Source organism: Kogia breviceps, chromosome 1 (genome assembly GCF_026419965.1).
Source record: "Kogia breviceps isolate mKogBre1 chromosome 1, mKogBre1 haplotype 1, whole genome shotgun sequence".
In the NCBI taxonomy this organism is placed as follows: Eukaryota; Metazoa; Chordata; class Mammalia; order Artiodactyla; family Physeteridae; genus Kogia; species Kogia breviceps.
In genome coordinates this window covers 189,926,166-189,947,526 of record NC_081310.1, presented here as the reverse complement: position 1 = coordinate 189,947,526, position 21,361 = coordinate 189,926,166, and the positions used below count along the sequence as shown (strand labels likewise).

At 50.8% G+C, this 21,361-nt stretch overlaps 1 protein-coding gene across 3 annotated transcripts; it reads left to right on the top strand.

Annotated features, from left to right (window-relative positions):
• The first annotated feature begins 1,286 nt into the window (after positions 1–1,286).
• On the top strand, positions 1,287–16,113 carry NECAP2 (NECAP endocytosis associated 2). 3 transcript variants are annotated; one of them, XM_059074064.2, is made up of 8 exons: positions 1,287–1,439; positions 4,211–4,311; positions 6,584–6,688; positions 6,774–6,855; positions 7,818–7,926; positions 10,143–10,320; positions 13,934–14,018; positions 14,833–16,113. In XM_059074064.2, exons 1-8 carry the CDS (start codon positions 1,348–1,350, stop codon positions 14,879–14,881), a joined length of 801 nt encoding a protein of 266 aa, XP_058930047.1. In that variant the 5' UTR covers positions 1,287–1,347; the 3' UTR covers positions 14,882–16,113. The 3 variants fall into 3 exon arrangements, 2 of the variants coding, with proteins under 2 accessions (XP_058930047.1, XP_066872621.1); XM_067016520.1 differs by having other exon boundaries at positions 14,792–16,113; XR_010837223.1 differs by having other exon boundaries at positions 1,314–1,439; positions 7,818–8,039.
• Positions 16,114–21,361: the final 5,248 nt, after the last annotated feature.

Here is a 21,361-nt window from a genome sequence, read left to right as displayed (position 1 = left end):
ACGTAAAGAGAGGTTAACTTTATACCCACTGGGATGGCTATTATCAAAGGAAATGGAATATAAGTATTGGCAGGGATTTGGAAAACTGGGACCCTTGCTGATGGAAATGGAAAATGCAGCTGCTGTGGAAAACAGTTTGGTAGTTCCTCAAAAAGCTACACATAGAATTACCATATGGGCCAGCAAGTCCACTTCTAGATATATACTCAAGAGAATTGATAACAAGGACTTGAACAGGTATTATTCACCAGTAATTCACAGCAGCATTATTCACAATAGCCAAAAGGTGGAAACAGCCCAAATGTCCATCAGCAGATGAATGGATAAACCGTGGTGTATCCATTGTTGACCTGAAATAAATAGACCGCACTTAATTAAATATTTGTGTAATGAATAAGAGAATGGTAGAGGAGGAGAAGAGACTTTGAGAATTTGACTCTGGTTAGACATTGTAACTCCTATAAGATTCTGTGAGAAATCCAAGTTAAGACTGGGATACTTTTTTTTTTTTTTTTTTTTTTGTAGTACGCGGGCCTCTCATTGTTGTGGCCTCTCCGTCGCGGAGCACAGGCTCCGGACGCGCAGGCTCAGCGGCCATGGCTCACGGGCCCAGCCGCTCCGCGGCATGTGGGATCTTCCCAGACGGGGGCACGAACCCGTGTCCTCTGCATCGGCAGGCGGACTCTCAACCACTGCGCCACCAGGGAAGCCCAAGACTGGGATACTTTTAAAATTATTTATGTTATTACTAAACTTTGCTTCTTTGAATACAACCTTTTGCTGAGTCTAGGCAACAGCGGCCCTGGGCCCACAGTGGGTAAGGATAAGGGTGGCAGGGTAGGGACATCGCATTTAGCCGGTGGGACAGGTAAGGATTTCTCTAGGAGGAAAAGCCTCAGTCGCGGCTTACGAGTCAGGAGATGGCAGGACATTCTGAAAAAGCAGAGGGAAGCAGAGGCTGGAGGAGAGAGAGGCATCAGGCTGAGCTGTCTAGGTAGCTACAGCTTTGAATCTCAGCCAACTGGACACCAGGTGTCAGTGTTGAGGCGATGGGGATGACCCACAACCAGACAATGGATTGCAGTGGGATCTGTATTAAAGTCTCCTTTGCGGCCCGCGAGACCTTGTGGAAGAGAGAGCACCCAGACAACCCTAGTCCGCGTCAAATTGGCTCCTGGGTCCGTCCGCCGCATGTCTTGAGCCAGAGCCTCCAGCAGAGGGCGCGTGGGCGATGAGCGGCCGAGGCCCGCGAGCTGCCGCTCTAGCCTGACATGGTTCATAGAGTCGCACGGCTTCCGCCCCGCTGCGGGGAAGGAGCCGGAACTCCGGCGGGCTCAGGGCGTCGAGATGGAGGAAGGCGAGTACGAGTCGGTTCTCTGTGTCAAGCCAGAGGTCCACGTCTACCGCATCCCGCCGCGGGCCACCAACCGTGGTTACAGGTGACCACCCGCCGCCAGGCCAGGCTAACCACCGCCTAACCCCTTCCCTGTCGCCCCCGACACGCCCACTGTGGGAGCTGAGCACGGCCCCGCCAGTTGACGGGCGAGGGGCAGGGGGCGGGGGGGAGGTAATGCTGCGGTTTCTTCCAGTTCGAGGCCAGAGCAGGGAGGGGGACCCAGACTTTCGCCTTTCTCAGTCTGACGCATGGGGCTCCCGGCAGCGGAGAAGGCGTGAAAGCCGAATCTAGCGCCGGGGACGCAGGTGGGCTGCCAGGGACCCTAAACGTGATCAGGAGTGGTGGTGTCACAGACCTGTCTTTTTCAGAGCTAACCGATGGCCTTGAAGGGATCCTTGAAAAGCCTTCGGGAAAGGCACTCTGTCACTGGCAGAAATCCCCGAGGGGAAGAAAGGGAGCCCAGAATCGGTCAAAAGAACCCGTCCCGGGGAGTTTTAAGCTGATGTTGAAAGCCCAGGGACCCCTCCCTGCCCAGCTTCCTTGGCACGAACTGCAGTCCTTATCACAGCCTGTAGCAGTTGGGAAGCGTCCATCCGTACTTCGCTGGTGAAATGTTCACCTGAGAGGGATAAATACCCGTGTTTGTAAACGTAGAGTGTGTAGAAGGGAACACAAGAAACTACCCCACCAGAGGAAAATGGGGGTTGGAAGGAGGCTTCCTTTGACTTGATATCTCTTTGTACTGTTTGCATTTTGTCACCATGTATCAAAAGAAGAAAAATATTAAAAGAAAATAAGATGTACCTGACACAGACAACCTGGCCTATGGCTGTTTGTGCCACGGGGTGGGGGGTGGGGGGCTCTTGAAAGCAATGTTTGTCCAAGTTAGTTGGAAATACAGGATTGGCCTGCGCCACAAGAATGGTGGAGTGTCCACATACCTGGCCTCTTATTACTTTCCAATTGTGTTAATGTGGGCTTATAGCTGATTTTCTTTTCTTTATTTTCTTTTATTTTTTTTAATAGTTAATTTTTGGCTGCGTTGGGTCTTCGTTGCTGCACGTGGGCTTTCTCTAGTTGTGGCAAGCGGGCCTGTCATTGCAGTGACTTCTCTTGTTGCGGAGCACAGGCTCTAGGCATGCGGGCTTCAGTAGTTGTGGCACGTGGGCTTGGTAGTTGTGGCTCGCGGGCTCTAGAGCGCAGGCTCAGTAATTGTGGCGCACGGGCTTAGTTGCTCTGCTGCATTTGGGATCTTCCCGGACCAGGGCTCGAACCCGTGTCCCTTGCCTTAGCAGGCGGATTCTCAACCACTGTGCCACCAGGGAAGCCCTTATAGCTGATTCTCTAGTGAACAAATATTTTATTGAACACCTACTACATCCATGACATAATTTTAAAATAATATGAAAGCAACAATAATAATAATAATAACAAAAAACATTTTGCTTTCTATCATCAAACTGGAGATGGGCCATCAAACCAAAGGTGATCATCTGCCCCCCTCCCCTTCAGTAGGATGAGTTTGGTCCCTCTTGGTCCCAAGAGAAAGAGGTTACCAAGTGTTAGGGCTGGCTAGGTTGGCGTAGAGGAAACTGCCAACCCCTGCTCTTCAGCCTCAGAACTCTGCTTATCTTGAGTCTAAGGCCTCCTGCCCGAATAAGAGGAACTGAAACTGAGTCAGCTGACTTGTGGATCGAGAGTGCATTTGTGTGGCCTTCAAAACAACTGTGTCCACAGTTAATGGTGTCTCTCCAAGTCCTGGCGTATGCTAAGGGACTTCCAAGAAAAGCCTCTTGGAAACACCCAAGGTTTTTGCTTTTGGGGGCTTATACTGAGCTGCTTCTTAGAACTAAAATATGAAGTTAATACTTTAAAAGAGCCAAAAGAGGCCATTGTGATAGGTCTGTGGTTTCCTGGGTTTATTTCTTCTTAGGATACCTTTGAGAATGTATTTCTTGAATGCTCATTCACTTATCCCACATGTCCTGTTGCTCCCCTTTTCTCTTCTGCGGATGATTGCTCCCCTCTCTCCTTTTCCTTCAGGGTGGTCTCAGTGATCCCAAATGAGTGCTCTGACCACTGCAGCCTAGCAGTGTCATAAACAAACCATGGGCCCTGGTAGCTGCTTTCTCTACAGAAGGAAAACTGGAATCCTACTTCAGAGACAGTCTCTATAATCTGGAACTGGGGTTGGCCAACTACGACCCACTGTGTTTTTGTTTGGCTCATAAGCTAAGAATGGTTTTTACTTTTTTTTGCTTTTGTTTTGTTTTTGGTTTTGTTTTTGCATTACGGGGGCCTCTCACTGCCGTGGCCCCTCCCGCTGCAGAGCACAGGCTCTGGACGCGCAGGCCCAGCGGCCATGGCCCACGGGCCCAGCCGCTCCACGACATGTGGAATCTTCCTGGACCGGGGCACGGATCTGCGTCCCCTGCATCGGCAGGCGGACTCTCAACCACTGCGCCACCAGGGAATTTTTAAGTGATTGGGGAAAATTTGAAAGACTATTCCATAATGTGAAAATTATATGAAATTCAGATTGTCCATAAAGTTTTACTGAAATACAGCCATGCTCAGTAGAAAATATTTGGTTAAAATAATTAAAGCACCTACATGCTCATGCACCATGACTACTTTCCCTCTGCAGCAGCAGAGTGAGTAGTTGGGACAGAGATCGTATGGCTCTTCTCTCAAAAAGTTTGCCAACCCTTGGTCTGGAGCAAGCAGCCCACATGCCTTCCCATTCCCACTCCCAGCATTGGAGTAGTGGAGCAGGAACCTCTGGCAGAGGTGCAATGGTTTTTGTCCCTTTAGGGCTGCGGAATGGCAGCTGGACCAGCCATCATGGAGTGGCCGGCTGCGGATCACTGCGAAAGGGCAGGTGGCCTACATCAAGCTGGAGGACAGGACCTCAGGTAAAGGCAAGGGAGGTCTGCGTGGTACCATACCTCCCACTTTGTGAAGCCTCGGACAGCCCGGGCCTGGCCAAGCCACTCAGGGATCGTGGGACCCTGTCCTGGAAATCAAAGGCCCGGATATACTTACAAGCCGCTTCCATTCCCCCAGCCTTTAGTTTAAAAGGAAGTATTTCCTGTCAAGCACCTGTTCTTTTGGGCATCCTTAAGAAAATACTAATTTTGGAGCCCAGGGAGAGAAGACCTGCAGGCTGGTCCCAAGTAGGACGCTCCGGAGCTTGCCTGGAAGGTAAGCCGCGTGAAGACGCATAGCCCTCTGCTGCTGAGCTCGGGGCCTTAATCAGGAATTCTGCTTGCTTATCGACCAAATGGTAACCTCCCAGACTTACCATACCCATTAACTGAAAGAACTGGAAATTGTCCTTCTCAGCTCTTTGTGTGGTGAGAGGACAAGCCAAGCTGAGCTGTGCTGGGGTCAGCTGGCATTTGTCACCTTTGGTGAAATCTCTCTGAAGTCCTGCACCCCCGGGGCCTCTGGGTGAGCTGTGGAGGGCAGCGTGGCCTGGAATAGCGCCAGCCCCCGCAGCCAGAGCCGGAGTCGGGCGCAGGGCTGCTCAGTCAGATGCTCCGGCGTTCGGTCATTTATTTTTTTCTAACATGTAGAGATTTTCCTTGTGGGGCAAATAAAATGCAAAGATTCATAGGCAAAACTGGCTGCCTCTTCTCAGGTCTGCATCACTTTTGTCTGAACTGTGGGACCTTGGGCAAGCCACGGGACCTTTGGCACCTTGGCCTCCTTTTCGGTGAAATGGGGATCACATTAGCTCCTATTTCACAAGGTTGTTGGAAATACAAAGTGAGCACATATTTATTCGAATGCTTTGTGAACTGCAAGGTGACCCAAAGCATTGATTTGTTTTGAGCAATGACTGAGCATTGGTGGCAGAGGAGTTGGAAGGGATAGCTGCTGTGGCTAGGGCAGAGTTGCTGGGATGTCCCAGCTGGTGTCACAAGGGAACGGCAACACCTGTTCTCTAGGGGCCTTGGGAACTGACTTTAAGGTACACACACCTGGTGTACCAGCCACTGCTCAAAGCTGAGCCTCACCTGCAGGACCCACCCCAGGATGCTTTTAGCTTGAGGTCATGCCCACTGGGTCGTGTTCATCTCTCACTTCCCAATCACCCCAGGCTGGAGTGTCTCAGCCTCAGCACTAGTGACATTTGGGGCCAGCTGAGTGTTGTGGTCTAAGTCACATTTAAGATATGTAGCACCATCCCTGGCCTCTACCTACTTGATGCCAGCGGCACCCCCCAATTTGTGGCAAACAAAAATGTCACCGCATATTGCCAGATGCCCCTTGGTGGAAGGGAGGGCCAAATCAGCCATGGTGGAGAACCACTGCTCTAGGCTGAAGGCATCCAGGTGAATCCCAGTCCCCAGGTACCAAACTAGAGAGGGCAGAGAAATTAACAAGAAGCTACAAACGCAGGCCACCGATCTGGATTCAGTTCAGCCTTCATTGCACAGTCACCTCTGAACCGTAGGATTTAGTGGAAACTATTGGTTAAATACTTAAAACATCAACTGAGATCAGCACGTGCAAAAATGATGCCAGTCGTAAATGTTCACAGAAGGTGTGTGCTGCACCGCACCCTGGAGAGCCGTGGTTAATAAGGGGATGCATTTCACAAGAGCTCCTTTTAAAAGCAGTCACTCTTTTGGCCTGAGATTAGATTAAATCCACTGGCTTCAGATTCTTCGGTGAGTGCAAAAACCCTCCCCCCTTTCTACTGGGTTCACCTGCTCCTCTAGAGGCCTGCCTCAGGCACCAGGTCTGTTTTGAAGGTGTGATCTACCTGAGCCAGGGCCCTGGGGGTGGGGGCCGTGGCTGTCAATGGCTGAGGCAGGTGGAGTGAGTGGCCAGCAGCTCCAGCCCATCGTTCTCATGTAGAAATGGAGGCCCAGCGTTGCTAGAGCTTTTGATTTTAAGAGAAGCCAGACATCTGGATTATTTTACAAGTAATCTGCTTTTGAAGTGTTTGGCAGTTAAATTGAAAATGCTGAAACTTGTGAGCTGGATCTGACCTGTAAGCCGCCTCTGACTTAAACCTCTCCTTGGTTACATTCCTCTGTTTTTCCTTCGGCCAAAGTGGATTTGACTTGAAACCCAGAGTCAGGTTTGCCCATCTGCGTCTCAGGAAAAGGCCCCAGTCACGTGATAGAAACAGTCTGGCGGGTGCTCAAGGCTCACCCTCCCTTATGCTTCCAGGGGAGCTCTTTGCTCAGGCCCCAGTGGATCAGTTTCCAGGCACAGCTGTGGAGAGCGTGATGGATTCCAGCAGGTACTTCGTCGTCCGCATCGAAGATGGAAACGGTACGCGTGGGACTTGGCGCTTCCTCCTCTGAGAAGGGTTTTCTCTGCCTCTGGGAAGTGGGATTGACCGTGTGTTGTCCCCCAGGGCGACGGGCGTTTATTGGAATTGGCTTCGGGGACCGAGGTGACGCCTTTGACTTCAATGTTGCCTTGCAGGACCATTTCAAGTGAGTGGTTCCAGGAGACACATACTCGTGCCTCCTCCCTCTTTCCCCGGACAGAATGGTCTTCCAGGTGGTTGTGTGTGGTGTGTCTGCCAGCAGAGCCTCAGGAAAGCTCCCTTCTCCTTCCGGGCAGGTCACCTTCGCTGCGCTCTCCCAGTCCTCACCTCCGCTTTGAAGTCATTTCCTTCACCCGAGGCGCATCTCTGCCACCCCAGTCGGCTGGCCCAGCCTTTGAGGGGTCCCATCTCTTCCCTCATCAGGCCCCTGAGTGGCCAGAGTCCTTGTCAGGCTCCTTTGGCCTTTCTGGGCCTGTCCCTCCATGCTGTGATAAGCGGTGCTCGGATTCCCAGGCCACTCAGCACACACCCTGGTGGTCCTTTCTGAAGCTAAATGGGCAGGAGAGACTTCTCCCGTGCCATCTGCAGGCCTCCACCTCTGGCTGCGGGGAGTGTGCAGCTGCTCTCGTGGCCCCCTCTAGCTCTTCTCTGCCCCGGGTGGCTACTAAGAGGGGTGCTGTATGGAGGGTAGGAGACCTTTTTGGTCGCTTTCAGTACTTTCTGGGCACTTGTCCTGTCTCACCATCTACTTTCTAAGCCCCTGGGAGGTGTGTGGGGAACTTGTCTGTCTTCATGCCACACGCTGAGGAGGAGATGGCCAGCTTCTCAGATTTCCTAAAGGCCAGTGTTAGGGCTCTCTGCATAAGTGACCGCATGGTTCCCGTAGCCGCCTTTAAGGCGTAGAGAGTTGTCCCATTTTGCTGATGAGGAAACTGACGTGCATGCAGCTGCTTATGCGCCGGAACTAGGATTTAAGTTCACACCTAACTCCCAAGCTGCTCTCAGTTTCTACCCCATTGCTGCAGCAAAAGCCTCGTCCTGGACTGGTGGCAGGTATGAATGAAGTGAGTGCATGAATGCAGGGCAGCCTGCCTCTTCGTCACCTTTTCCTTCCTGTTCTCTCCCCAGGTGGGTGAAACAGCAGTGTGAATTTGCAAAACAAGCCGAGAACCCAGATCAAGGTCCCAAATTGGACCTAAGTTTCAAGGAGGGCCAGACCATCAAGCTCAACATTGCAGTGAGTCCCACCCTCACTTGGCTGTCACGGCCACCACACCAAGCCCAGTCCAGAGCCCATCATTCTTTTCTCACAGTTCAGCACATGTTTATTGAGCAGCTGCCCAGTGCCAGGTACTGTGCTGGGGGCGAACGAAAGGGCTCTGCTGTCACAGAGCTCAGAGTTGAGCTGAGATGGGGGGAGTCTGGGTGTGATTGCAACATGGCGGGATGGTTCTTCGACCTAGGGATGTCTTCAGTGCCGTGAGCTCCTAGAGGAGGAGCATGCAGTCCAGAGTTAGGGGGAACCAAGGAAGGCTTCCTGGCAGAAGCGACCTGTAAGCAAGGGAAGAGGGGTCAAAGGGTGGTTCAAGCAGAGGAAACGGCATGTGCCAAGCCTCTGCTTTGAGGAACATCAGTCACTTGCTGCCAGAGCTGGTGTTTCTGTCCTGACTTTGGGGGGCCGGGGTGGCGTGGGGGGGGGGTCAGTGTGCTCATCCCAAGCTGTGTCTTGGTCTGAGCCTTGAGGAAAGAAGATTTGGTAGCACTCTGGGCGGGAAAGCCTCAAGGGTGGGCACTGGAGTCACGGGCAGCTTCTGCTGGTGGTGTTGTCCTGGCTCCCTGTGTCTTGTCCTGAGCTGCCCTACATCCGGCTTTCCCCCGTTAGCTCCTGTTGAGAAGAGGGAAAGGTCGAGCTGGGCTGGACAGCCAAGACTTCGCCTTTATCTGGCTCTGGGGGTGGAGATGAGTGATTCGGGGGAACCAAGGACCCCGTAGATTTGTTTTCTGAAGAAAGTTTGTAACCCTAAAATAACGCTCTTCCTCTTCACTTACTATCTCTTTCTCCTCTTTTCTGCTTCATGCTGGTGATGGTTTGGGACCCTTGAAGTTGGCCAGCTGGCCCTTAAGAGAAAATCCAGGTCATGTCCAGTGAACTGTTGGGGATGTGAATCTCTGTCTTGCTGGGAGGAAACTAACATTTAATGAGCATCAGCTGTGTGCCAGGTAGTGTCTTTTTTCAGGTACTTCTCATGTGAATTAAACATCCTCCCCTTTTATAGGTGGGGAGATTGAGGTTTAGAGAGCTTGAGCGTCTTGCCCAGGGTGTAGAGCTAGAGATAACTGGCACAGCTGGTCTCACGCCCAGGTCTTTGAGGGCTTCTGCCTTCCGGCTGTGGTCTCAGCACGTGATTAAGCTGCTGCTCCCCTGACAAGGTGGGAACGACGTTGTCTTCGCCTTTGAGCTGCTCTGGTTTCTGATTCACCTGGGTGTTCAGGTTTTTGTTTTTCTTTTTTAAATGTTTTGTCGAAGTATCATATGTGTACAGAAAAGTACACACATTATAAATGTAGAACTCAGTGAATTTTTAAAAACCAGGTTTACCCCTACAAACTAGCCCCCAGATCAAGAAGTGGACGATGGTCAGCACTCTGGAAGCCCCTCTCCTGCTCTCTCCCACAGGATGCAGCGGCCACTATGCTGACTTTGAACACCTTAGGTTTTGTTTTCAGTGTTTTATTGACTCAGACACTTCATACCCTTTTGTGTATGACTCCTTTCCTTTACTCAGTGTAGTGTTTGTGAGAGCATCCATATTGTTTTGTGTGGTTGCTTTATTCTCGCTGTGGCATGCTCCGTTATGAGAATGTATCCCAGTGTCTGCCCAGGTAACTGATGGTGGACATTTAGGTAGTTTCCAGTTTGGGGCTATTGCAAGTAGTGCTGCTGTGAATGTTCAAACGTGTGTCTTTTGGTGCACATGTGTATGCATTTCTGTTGGGTCCATGCAGGAGTGGAATGGCAGGGGTGTCAGTTCATATGTTCAGCTTTAAAGATTCTTTCAGTTTTTCAACGTGGTTTTCTCTGGTTACACTTCCACCAGCAGAATATGAGTGTTCTGGTTGCTCCGTACCCTTGTCAGTGCTTGATATGCTACGTCTTAGCCGTCCTGGTGGGTGTGTAATGGTATATCATTGTAGTTTGATCTGCATTTCCCTGGTGATTAATGAAGTCGGGTGCTGAGTTTTTAAATTAAAAGCATTTGTGATACCTTTAGAATTGTGATGCATTGAATACACCCCATAGCAATGGAAGTGTCGGATGGATGGCTCTTGACCATCTTTTGGTGATACGGACGTTTGGGGCCCAGGGGTCACCTTGGGCCTCCTCTCGCAGTTTTCTGATCGCAGAGGCACTCCAGCAGCACTGACTGATTCGCATTCCTCCTCTCTCTTTAGAACATGAAGAAGAAGGAAGGAGCAGCTGGGACGCCCCGAGCCCGGCCCGGCAGTGCAGGAGGGCTGAGCCTGCTCCCCCCTCCCCCAGGGGGGAGGACCTCCACCCTGATCCCTCCCGCTGGGGAGCAGTTGTCTGTGGCCGCATCCATCGTCCAGCCAGCAGTTGCTCCCAGTTCAGGTCAGTGCTCGAGGGTGACTGTTCTTGGTGCTCAACCTGCACCTTTGGGTTCTTCTTCCTCTCTGGCAGCGGGGGCCCCATGGCTTTCCCTCCTTCGCTCACACTTGTCACACTTAGTACCCCTGTGTGACCAACTGGAAAGTGGGTGCCACAAAGCTGGTCCTGTCCACACTGGGTAAGGGCTTCCTCTCTTCCCACCACTTACCCCTTCAGGGCGTCTGTCCCCCCTGTTGGGCCGGAGCTACAACTCATTTGTTGCTGTGAAATCATCAGCATGTGGGTTCCTGCTTCTCAGAGTCTGCTCATTGAGTGAGTGAGTAAGTGATGGAGACATGGTCTCTGCTCACAGGGAGCTCAGTATAATAGGAGAGAGGAGTCACGGGCACAGAGACCAAACGTATGGGGACCAGACTAACTACCAGCCAGCATGATCTGGGGAGGCTTCATGGAAGAGGTGGCATTGAACTGGACCTTGAAGGAAGAAGATTGGGGCTGGGGACACTTGCCATTCCAGACAGAAGAAGAGCATGAATAAGGCTTAGACTTTTAATGTTTAAAACGCTGGGTGTGTTTAGGGAGATGAAGGCAGCATAAGTATTCCAAGGTGAGTGGTGGGAAATAAAATTGGAGATTTAGTTTGAAGCAAGCTCCTCAGTGAGGCTGTTGGGTGCTGGAAAGCTGAGAGGCAGCTCCCCCAGCAGGCTGCACTGGTGCTTGTTCCAGGGTGTAGGGAATGCCTTTTGGAGACCCTGGGATTCCAGAAGTGAGTGCCTAGTGCCAGCCTCTGGCAGTGATGGGATGCCAGCCCGCTCCTTCAGCGTCCCCGCCCTGCCTGCCCAGCCCGGCTTGATGCTCCTGGCCTTCCCCAGGCTGGGTGACTGTCACCAGCCCACTTTCTCCACACAGCTCTCACCAGCATCTTGGGGGAGTGGGGGGCAGGATCCAGACAAGAAGCCTGCTCTCTTTCCCTTTTAAGGGACATGGACATTGGCTCCCCTATCTGGAGGTCAGGCTTCAAACCTCAGCCCTGTGGGGAATACCTTAATCTAGGAGAGTGGCAGGAGTGACAGTCAGGGAGCACCCCTGCCTGGACCCTAGCAGTTATTCAGAGTGAGGTCAGAGGGCCACTTGCCTTGGCGTCACCAGGGACGGGGCGGGACTCTGCACACGTAACGCCGTTAGTGTGCTCGCTAAGGCCCGAGAGCCACGTCCTAGGCCGGCCCTCCGTTGCTGGTGCATTTCTGATGGCCAGTATGGAGTTCCTGCTATGTGCCAGGTGGTGTTTGAGGCCCTTTTGATACTACAGGTGCAGCCCAAGTCCCTGCTCTCAAGGCCTTATGTTTTAATGTGTAAGACAGGCAGTTGGCATGTTTACGAACAAAATGGTATCAGGTAATGAGAGTTGTGAATAGCTAACATTTTTTGAGCACTTACCCTATGTTTCAGAATCAAGACTGGCTGAGTTCAAATTCAGAAATTGCCTACTACTTTGTTCCTCAATTTTCTTATCTGTAGGGTGGGGGTAGTAATGGTCCCTACAGTACGGGTTTCTTGTGCGGATCAGATGAGCCAATCCACGTACAGCACTCGGAACGACGCCTGGAACGTTCCAAGCACTCACTGCATGTTAGCTCTCATTTTAGTGATGTTGTCATCATTATCATCACTGTTTGCTGGGCCTGTTCTAAGCCTTCCACATATATTAACTTATTTAATCCTCAGACCAGTCAGTCTTACGAAGTAGTCACTGTTACTGTCTATTTTAGAGATAAGAAAACTGAGACTTAAGTAACCTGTATAAAGTCAAACAGCTGCTCCTGGCCTATCTTCCTCCAGTGACTGTGATGAGGTTCAAATGAGATAATGTCCGTTAAGCACTTGGTGAACTGCAAAACTGTAAACTGTGGAGGGCCCTAGTTTTATCTGGTTTCCCAGCCCAGAACACATTAGACATAGAAAAAAAAAAAAAAAAATTTTTTTTTTTGCCACATCACGCGGCATGCAGGATCTTAGTTCCCTGATGAGGATCGAACCTGCGCCCCCTGCACTGGAAGCCTGGAGTCTTAACCGCGGGACCGCCAGGGAAGTCCCTAGACGTAGCAAATTGGTGGGAAGGCGGAGGGTGGCAGGCACAGGGCCTCCAGAAAGGACAGCTGGCAGCACTGGGGGAGGTGCCAGGAAGACACAAAAGCAGGCACTGCTGCCCCATCGTGCCACTCACCCCAGTGAAGAGATACACACAGCTGTGTAACTAAAAATGGTAGAACTCGAGGCATTCTAAGCAGTAGATATGGAAAGACTGATAATGCTATCTGTAGCTTCCAGAACAGCGCAGGGATTAAAAAAAAAAGCCGAAAGGAATAAATGAAACTTTATCATTCTTATGAAAAGTAGGAAAATTAGAAAAGAAATTAAGCGAGGTAAACAGAAAATACAAAGTAAAATGGTAGAAACTAGTTCACATATTCAGTAAAAAGTATAAACTGGCAATATAACAAGAGAAATTGAAGGATCAAGTGTAATAGTGGGAGAGGTCCAAAGGCCAAAAGCCTACAGTGCAGCCCTCAGCTCCCCAAAATACTGCCCGCCCCCCCCCACACACACACACACGCGCGCGCGCGCAAAGAGAGAGATACCCACAGATACCCACTTCTTTGTTACTTCTGGAAGGCTCTCCCCAGCTCCTAACCAGTTTGGCTCCCAGAACTTGGCACTTGTCTGGCACAGAATTGTTTCAGCTTTTTTTTTTTTTTTTTGCGATATGCGAGCCTCTCACTGTTGTGGCCTCTCCCATTGCGGAGCACAGGCTGCGGACGCGCAGGCTCAGCGGCCATGGCTCACGGGCCCAGCCGCTCCGCGGCATGTGGGATCTTCCTGGACCAGGGCACGAACCCGTGTCTCCTGCATCGGCAGGCGGATTCTCAACCACTGCGCCACCAGGGAAGCCCTGTTTCAGCTTTTTGATGCAGACTCTAGACTGAGGACTTTATATGAAGACGACAGACCTTGTGGTTTTGGTGGGCATTGTCCATCCAAGAGGTCAGGGCAGGAGACAGTAAATTTTTTTTTTCTTTTTTTTTTTTCTTTTTTCTTTTTTTTTTTTTTTTTGTGTGTGGTACGCGGGCCTCTCACTGTTGTGGCCACTTGCAGGCTCAGCAACCATGGCTCACGGGCCCAGCCGCTCGGCGGCATGTGGGATCTTCCCGGACCGGGGCACGAACCCGTGTCCCCCGCACCGGCAGGCAGACTCTAAACCACTGCGCCACCAGGGAAGCCCGAGATAGTAAATTTTTAAACAGATTTCCAACATAAACGGTTGAAACGAGGTCAGCCTCAGGTGCAGGTGATGGTGTGTGACTCGCCCTTGCTGGTACCCTTCCCCTTCTGCTCTGTCTCCAGGAGCCCCTCAAGGGCTCGTAAGAAGACAATGGAAATGTGGCTGCTTGTAGGTGTTTTGTTGCCCCAAAGCACGTCTCTCTGTGTATGTCTTTCTCAGCCACCTGGAATCTTGAGTCTGATTTCGGGGTCACTGAGACAACCAGGAGGGGAGGTCTCTGACTCCTCTGTCTCCTTCTCTTCTCTCCCTTCCCTTCGGACTTGGGGACATCAATAGGAGGTGCCACTGTGTCCTGGCCGCAGCCCAAGCCTGCCGCTGCTGCCACCGCCGACATCTGGGGAGACTTTACCAAATCCACAGGGTGAGGCGGGTCACGTTCTTTGTGGGGGACTGGGGCCAAGGCTGTTTCTCTCAAAAACCTGGGAGCAACAGCTCTGATTCAGACATTTTCTGGCCAGCCAGAGGACAGAGCCCCAGAGTGCCCACTTTGGGAGGCATGTTTCTCTCCGGGAAGGCTTTTTGCTGGTGTCCACTGCTGGGTGGCCTGGAGCTACCTTCTGCAACTCTTTCTGGTCTTTAAACCACCTCACCAAGTGCTTTGGCTTGTCGCCAACACCTCCGTCTTCCCCTCCTCCCCTGCAGCTACCGGAGGATGCTGGGCTGAGAGTTAACCTGGGTTCTGGCCTTGGCCCATTGTCATGGGACCTCCGAGGCAGGGTCTCTTGCCTTTTCTGCTTCCTTAAAATTTCAAGCCTTTATTTGGCGTCAGGGTGAAGAGATGCTCAATACTAGTCACACAGTTGTTGATGTGGACAAGCTCTAGGACAGGAGTCAGCACACATTTTCTATAAAGGACCAGGAAGCAAATAGTTTAGACTATGCAAACCATGTGGTCTCTGTTCCAGCTACTCAGCACTGTTCTTGTAGCTCAAAAGCAGTCACGGACAGTATACAAATGAGTGAGCATGGCTCTGTACAAATGAAACTTTACCTACTAAAACAGGCAGAGGACTAGATTTGGTCTAGTGCTGGGCTGTAGTTTGCTGACCCCTGTTCTAGAACATTTGGGGACTGGCCTTTTGGAGTTCTTTCTGCCCAGAAAGAAGTCACATTTTATCTGCTTTGTATTTTCAGATATCTGAAATCTCCCACCCCTCCCTATCTAACCTTTCCAGGTCAACCTCCAGCCAGACTCAGCCAGGCACAGGCTGGGTCCAGTTCTGACCTGAGCGCAACTCTTTTTCCTCATACAACTTCTGGAAAGGAGCTGCCTCATCTGGGCGGAAGGAAGGAGGATGAAGCACTCCCTGGCCAGCCTCTGTCTGGAGCACGTCTCTCTCCTCTCCTCTTCCTTGCCTGAACTCTCCTGACGGACTGGGCATGTTAGGCAGTAAATTGGCACCATGTCACACTGTTTCCTGGGATTCGAGTGTGCGGCCAGAGCACAGGAGAAGAGTTCCAGGATCCCTACCCCTGTCTGTCCTCCTGACATGAGAGAGACGCTGAGACTTCTTCCATCGCAAAGACTCGTATTAAACACAAGCCCGTGAAGCAAAAGAAGGGAAGGGGTCGAGTGTGCTGCCTGGATTCAGATCAGCCCTTCTCGGGGTGGGGGTGGGGTTACAGGTGTCACGTGATCGCTGTCTGGAGGGGGGCTTTCCTCACTCCTTTTGGCTGTAGCCATTCCAGTCAGGTACCTTAAGAGGAGGGATTCCTTCCTGATTTCTAGCAGGTTTATAGGCTGCAGCTTGAACAGATAATCAGGAGGGAAATCAAGAGTATTAACCAGACTTTTAAGATTTTTTTGCTACTTGCTTTGCTAACATGCTGATCTGCACTAACTCACTGTCTTTGCAAAAGGCTTGCTCCTGTAGTCTGCGCCCGCAGGGGCCGCTGAAAGCATTCCTCTCTGTCAGTCGCAGGAGCTGCTCCGAGCCCAGGAAGTAGTGTTCATCTCGCCTGAGGGGCCTGGTTTCTGTGTTTGCCAGGCCGGGCAGGCGCTGGAAACCAGGTGCGACAGTGTTTGGGCTGGAAAGTGGCAGCTGTTCTCACGTAGGTGGGGCTTTGGCCTTCCCATTCGCTGGCAGCTCGCTGGGCTCACAGCGCAGTTCCTGGCGGACGGACTTGGGTTTTCTCCTGGGTGGTTTCTGAAGTGCCTTGTCTGCAGACAACCTCTTACTTTTTTTTCTCCTTCAGGGACTGTACATGACAGAAAGAGTTCTGAAGCAACTGGAAGTCTAGGGTTGCCTGGTTTATAAGAAATAATTTTATAAGAAATAATTTTATCTGAGCACACCTCTGAAATTGCTTTTATCGACATACGTTACCTCTTAATTGAAACATTTCTTTTTTTTGAAGGGTCAAGATGATGAACTGAAAAAAAGTGTTGGCCCCTTCGTGGGACCAGATTTCTAAGATAAAAAATAAATATTTCTACTCTGTCAGTGTACGTCAAAGATGGAAGTGTTTTTGGCGGCAGGGCTGCTAAACGCTCCAGGAGGCCTCAGCCACCTCTCACCACTGAGCGTTTGTCCAGACTTAAAAGTCTGGGGCCATGGTGACAGATTGGCCAAAATAGGGGACTTTGGCCCTGTTGCCCTAAGGCAACCAGCAATTTCCCTTCCGCACAGAAGAGACAGTCTTTCTGCCATTCGGGGACATTCTGGGCTCCTTGCCTTCTAATGTGGGAGGAGAGTCCTGCCTCCCACCAAGACCTCCCCATAGAAGCATCTTCCTAAATAGTAAGGGTGTCCGGGCACACAGAGGCCAAAAAACAAGCTAAAGGCCTCGGTGCTTGTCATGTCTGTGGGTTCTGTAAGAAAGATGCGTTTTTGTTGTTGGTTATAGAAATGGCCTCTCTGGCTAATCAACTGTGTAAGGGAGGACAAAGAAAATTGGAATTGAGGATCCTCATGTCCTTTGAGTAGGGAAAAGGAAATTGCATCAAGGGATTCTCAGGAGTAGTAAACTTCTTTGTGTCTGCTTCCCATTACTCCCCATCTTCCTTATAAGTGCTTAGAGGCTAGAAAAGAGGAAGCTTAGAGTTAGAGGAGACCCTTAACCAGAGCATGTACCACTGAAGGTAAGCCCCATGGGTCCTGCAGACGGACCTGGGCTTTGATCTAGGTTGTCTACTGATAAATGTGTGACCACAGGCTCCTTAAGCCAAGTGTCACTCAGGTGAGGCATATAAAGCGCTAGCAGGTGCCCATCCTATAATTTGACCTTAATCACCTTGATGTAGAATCAGGTAACGCATCCAGAACCATTACTCATAATGGTGCTGATAAGGCAGCTGATAAAGAAACAGCGGTCAAAAAAAATCAAACCTGAGGGCTTCCCTGGTGGCGCAGTGGTTGAGAGTCCGCCTGCCAATGCACGGGACATGGGTTCGTGCCCCGGTCCGGGAGGATCCCACGTGCCGCGGAGCCTTCGCGTCCGGAGCCTACGCTCCGCAACGGGAGAGGCCACGACAGTGAGAGGCCCGCGTACCGCAAGAAAAATAATAATAATAATCTAACCTGAAAAGCACCTTCAGGGGTCTCTGGCGGGCAGGGGATAGTCTGGTGCTCTCCATCAACAACTGGAATCCCAGCTATGGGACCAGGGTCCCCAGGAGAACTCCCAGTACCAAACCAGGCATCTCTTCACTTACACCCTTGACTGGAGTTTCCAAATTGGTGGGGTGGGGGTAAGAGATGGGTGTTGGGTTTGGGGATTTTGAGACCTGAGCTGCTCTCTGTACAGCAGGAGGACGTGGACACATTGAGGTGGCAGGCAGACTACAGCAAGATGTTTCCATGATTAAATGACATAACATTGCAACATCTGTCTTGCTGGCTTTAAAGAAACCAGCTGCCATGTTGTGTGAGTTGCCCTAATCCGAGGGTCGCAGTGTCAGGGTGGCAAAAGTAGCCTCTGCCGATAGCCAACAAATAGCTGAAGCTCTTAGGGCAGCGGTCTGCACGGAACCGGATGCTACCAAAACCACCTGAGCTGGGAAGCAGAGCCTTCCTCAGTTGATCCTCAGATGAGCCCCTCCTGCCAACACCGAGTGCAGCCTTACAGAGGACCCAGCCAAGCTGTGCCCAGACTCCTAACCCCTGGAAACTGAGTTAGTAAATGTGTTTCAAGCTGCCAAGATGGTGGTAATATCATTAGGCAGCAATAGATAACTAATACAAGAGGTGAGTGAAGGGCATTGGAGATGGGAGTCAGTGTGAGAAGAGAGTCTGGACAGGGACCTCCCTGGTCACGCATGGTTAAGAATCCGCCTGCCAGTGCAGGGAACACGGGTTTGAGCCCTGGTCCAGGAAGATCCCACATGCCGTGGAGCAGCTGAGCCTGTGTGCTGCAACTACTGAGCCTGCGCTCTAGAGCCTGTGAGCCACAACTACTGAGCCCATGTGTCACAACTACCGAAGCCCGCGCGCCTAGAGCCCGTGCTCTGCAACAAGAGAAACCACCACAATGAGAAGCCTGCGCATCGCAATGAAGAGTATCCCCTGCTAGCCGCAACCAGAGAAAAGACTGCGTGCAGCAGCGAAGACCCAACGCAGCAAAAAATTAAAAAAACTTTAAAAAGAATCCTCCTGCCAATGCAGGGGACACGGGTTCGAGCCCTGGTCCGGGAAGATCCAACATGCGACGGAGCAGCTGAGCCCCTGCACCACAGCTACTGAGCCCGAGCACCTAGAGCCCGTGCTCTGCAACAAGAGAAGCCACCGCAATGAGAAGCCCGCGCACCACAACGAAGAGTAACCCCCGCTCGCCGCCAACTAGAAAGGGCTCCGGGAACAGCAACGAAGACACAATGCAGCCAAAAAAAATTTTTTTAAGTGGACAGATTTAATGGCTGTATGGCCTTGGGAGGTCACTTAACCTGCTCCTCGGGGGCCTCACTTTCCCTGTATGTGGACAGCAGCTATTGCTTATGTGCTGCTTACTCTGCCCAAGGTACTGTTCTATGCACTTAACATAAAATTCATTTCAGGCAGTCCAGTGGTTAAGACTCCTCGTCCCCACTACAGGTGGCACGGGTTCGATCCCTGGTCGGAGAACTAAGATCCCGCCTGCCGTGCGGCCAAAATAAATAAATAATTAATTTTTAAAGATTCATTTCATTGTCACAACAGCCAGAGATAGGTACTCATCCCTGTTTTACAAGTGATAAGACTGAAGCACAGTGAAATTATGTAACTTGCCTAAAGTCACATAGCTGCTAAGTTGGAACCCAGGCAGCCTGGCTCTAGCATCCATTATTTTAATCAGGTTGATCTTGAGGGGTGCTGCTGACAGGGCTGGCACCTAAGACCTGCCTAATACATGGAATTTCCCATTCCCTCCATGTGGATTAAGAAAGCCCTAATATGGCAGGTAGTCAATGACAGGCCAAGGGGTGGGGCTTTATTCCATAGGTAATTGGAAACCACTGACATGCATCATAGACACACAGTAGGTGCTCAATATCTGTTGATTTCTCTGAGCAAGGAATGACAGGAAGATACCATCCTCTGTGGGCAGAGCAGACCTGATTATGGGTGTGTAATGCAATAAGAAAACAAAAAAACAATATTAACAAGCAAATGTAATATCATAGCGAAAGACTGGAAATAGCCTACATGTCTATATTAGTAATCTGTTGCTGGGTAACAATCACCCCAAAACTTAGCTTAACACATTTCTTGTCTGACACCTGGACTGCAGCCTGTGAGAGGTGTGGAGACAGAATACCCAGCTAAGCTGCACCTGGATTTCCCACCCACAGAAACTGAGATAATAAATGTGTTAAGCTGCTGAGTATTGGGGGTAAGGTGTAGACGTGCTCTCTTTTGCATAAAATGGGAAGGAGAAAATATACTTTATGTGCATAAATTATCTGGAAAGATATATAGGAAACAGCACCCCACAGGTTGCCTGCAGGGAGAGACGGGGTGACTAGGAGACAGGGATGGGAAGGATACCTACTTTTACTTTACAACGTTCTGTACTATTTGAATTCGAACCATGTAAATGTACCATCTTTTCAACAAAAGAAAATCTATGTTTAAGAGATCATCTGTCATCCTAACACCCAAAGATAGCATGGATAATGTTTTAGTGTCTTCTCATGTTTTTCCTATTATATCTATATACAAGAAATATTTTTCAGGAATTCCCTGGTGATCCAGTGGTTAGGACTCGGCACTTTCACTGCTGTGGCCCAGGTTCAATCCCTGGTCAGGGAACTAAGATCCCGCAAAAAATAATAATAATAAATTAAATAAAAAATAAAATTATTTTACAAACAAGGGCTAATTCTGTCCTACTGTTCCGAAACTTTTCACTGAATATAACAATTTCTGGACTTTCCTGGTGGGGCAGTGGTTAAGAATCTGCCTGCCAGTGCAGGGGACAGGGGTTCAAGCCCTGGTCCGGGAATATCCCACATGCCAGGGAGCAACTAAGCCCCGTGCGCCACAACTACCGAAGCCTGTGCGCCTAGAGCCCGTGCTCCACAAGAGAAGCCACTGCAGTGAGAAGCCTGTGCACCGCAACAAAGAGTAGCCCCTGCTCGCTGCAACTAGAGAAAGCCCGCGCGCAGCATTGAAGACCCAACGCAGCCAAATACATACATACATATATACATACATAAAATTAAAATATATATATATATATAACAATTTCTTCAGTTGCTGAACCCTTTTTTTGGTAACATTTGGAATGACTTCATAGTATTTCATTAAATGAACAGCTTACATATGCAAATCCCCTATTGCTGGACATTTTGGTCTTTCTAATGTTTTGCTATTAAAGCCACGCATTTAAAGGCATTGCCGGGCTTCCCTGGTGGTGCAGTGGTTGAGAGTCCGCCTGCCGATGCAGGGGACGCAGGTTCGTGCCCCGGTCTGGAAAGATCCCGCATGCAGCGGAACGGCTGGGCCTGTGAGCCATGGCTGCTGGGCCTGCACGTCCGGAGCCTGTGCTCCGCAACGGGAGAGGCCACAACGGTGAGAGGCTCGCGTACAGCAAAAAAAAAAAAAAGAAGAAAAAAAAAGCGTTGCCAATTAGCCTTAAGGTATCTGGCAAATACAAATCCAGTTAACCAGAACATCTGTCCTCTAAGCCTCCTGGGTAATGTGGTTTTGCTGATGGTGGGCAGAGTCCAACCCAGCCTAGCACCCGGGGTTGGCAGGCACTTGGCCCCAGCAACCTGGGGTTGGTAAGTCCCAGTCACTTGTTTCCCAGTTACCTGAGTTGCAGATTTAGAACCCTCTGCAGTGAGCAGGTGAGTACCCAACACAACTCCCTTCTGGTGGCTGGACCTTGGGGCCCTGGGCTGGGCACCACCTGGTTATGGAGCAGTGACCAGTGGGCAGCAGCCCTGGGGATTCAAATGCCCACAGGCTGATCTGAGCAGAGTCACTGAGTCAGCACAGCAGGGGAGCTCAAGGCCTCCGGAGGAGGGTTGGTGTAAGTATGTGCCTCCCTGCAGCAGGATCCTGGGGCCCCCGGGGATAGGGTCAAGGAGAGATGAACTGTGTTTGCTGTTCCTCCCCAAATCTCACATTAGGCAGCATGGTGTAGAGGAAAGAGCATGGGTTTGGGGACTTCCCTCGTGGCACAGTGGTTAAGGATCTGCCTGCCAATGCAAGGGACACGGGTTCGAGCCCTGGTCCGGGAAGATCCCACATGCCGTGGAGCAACTAAGTCCGTGCACCACAA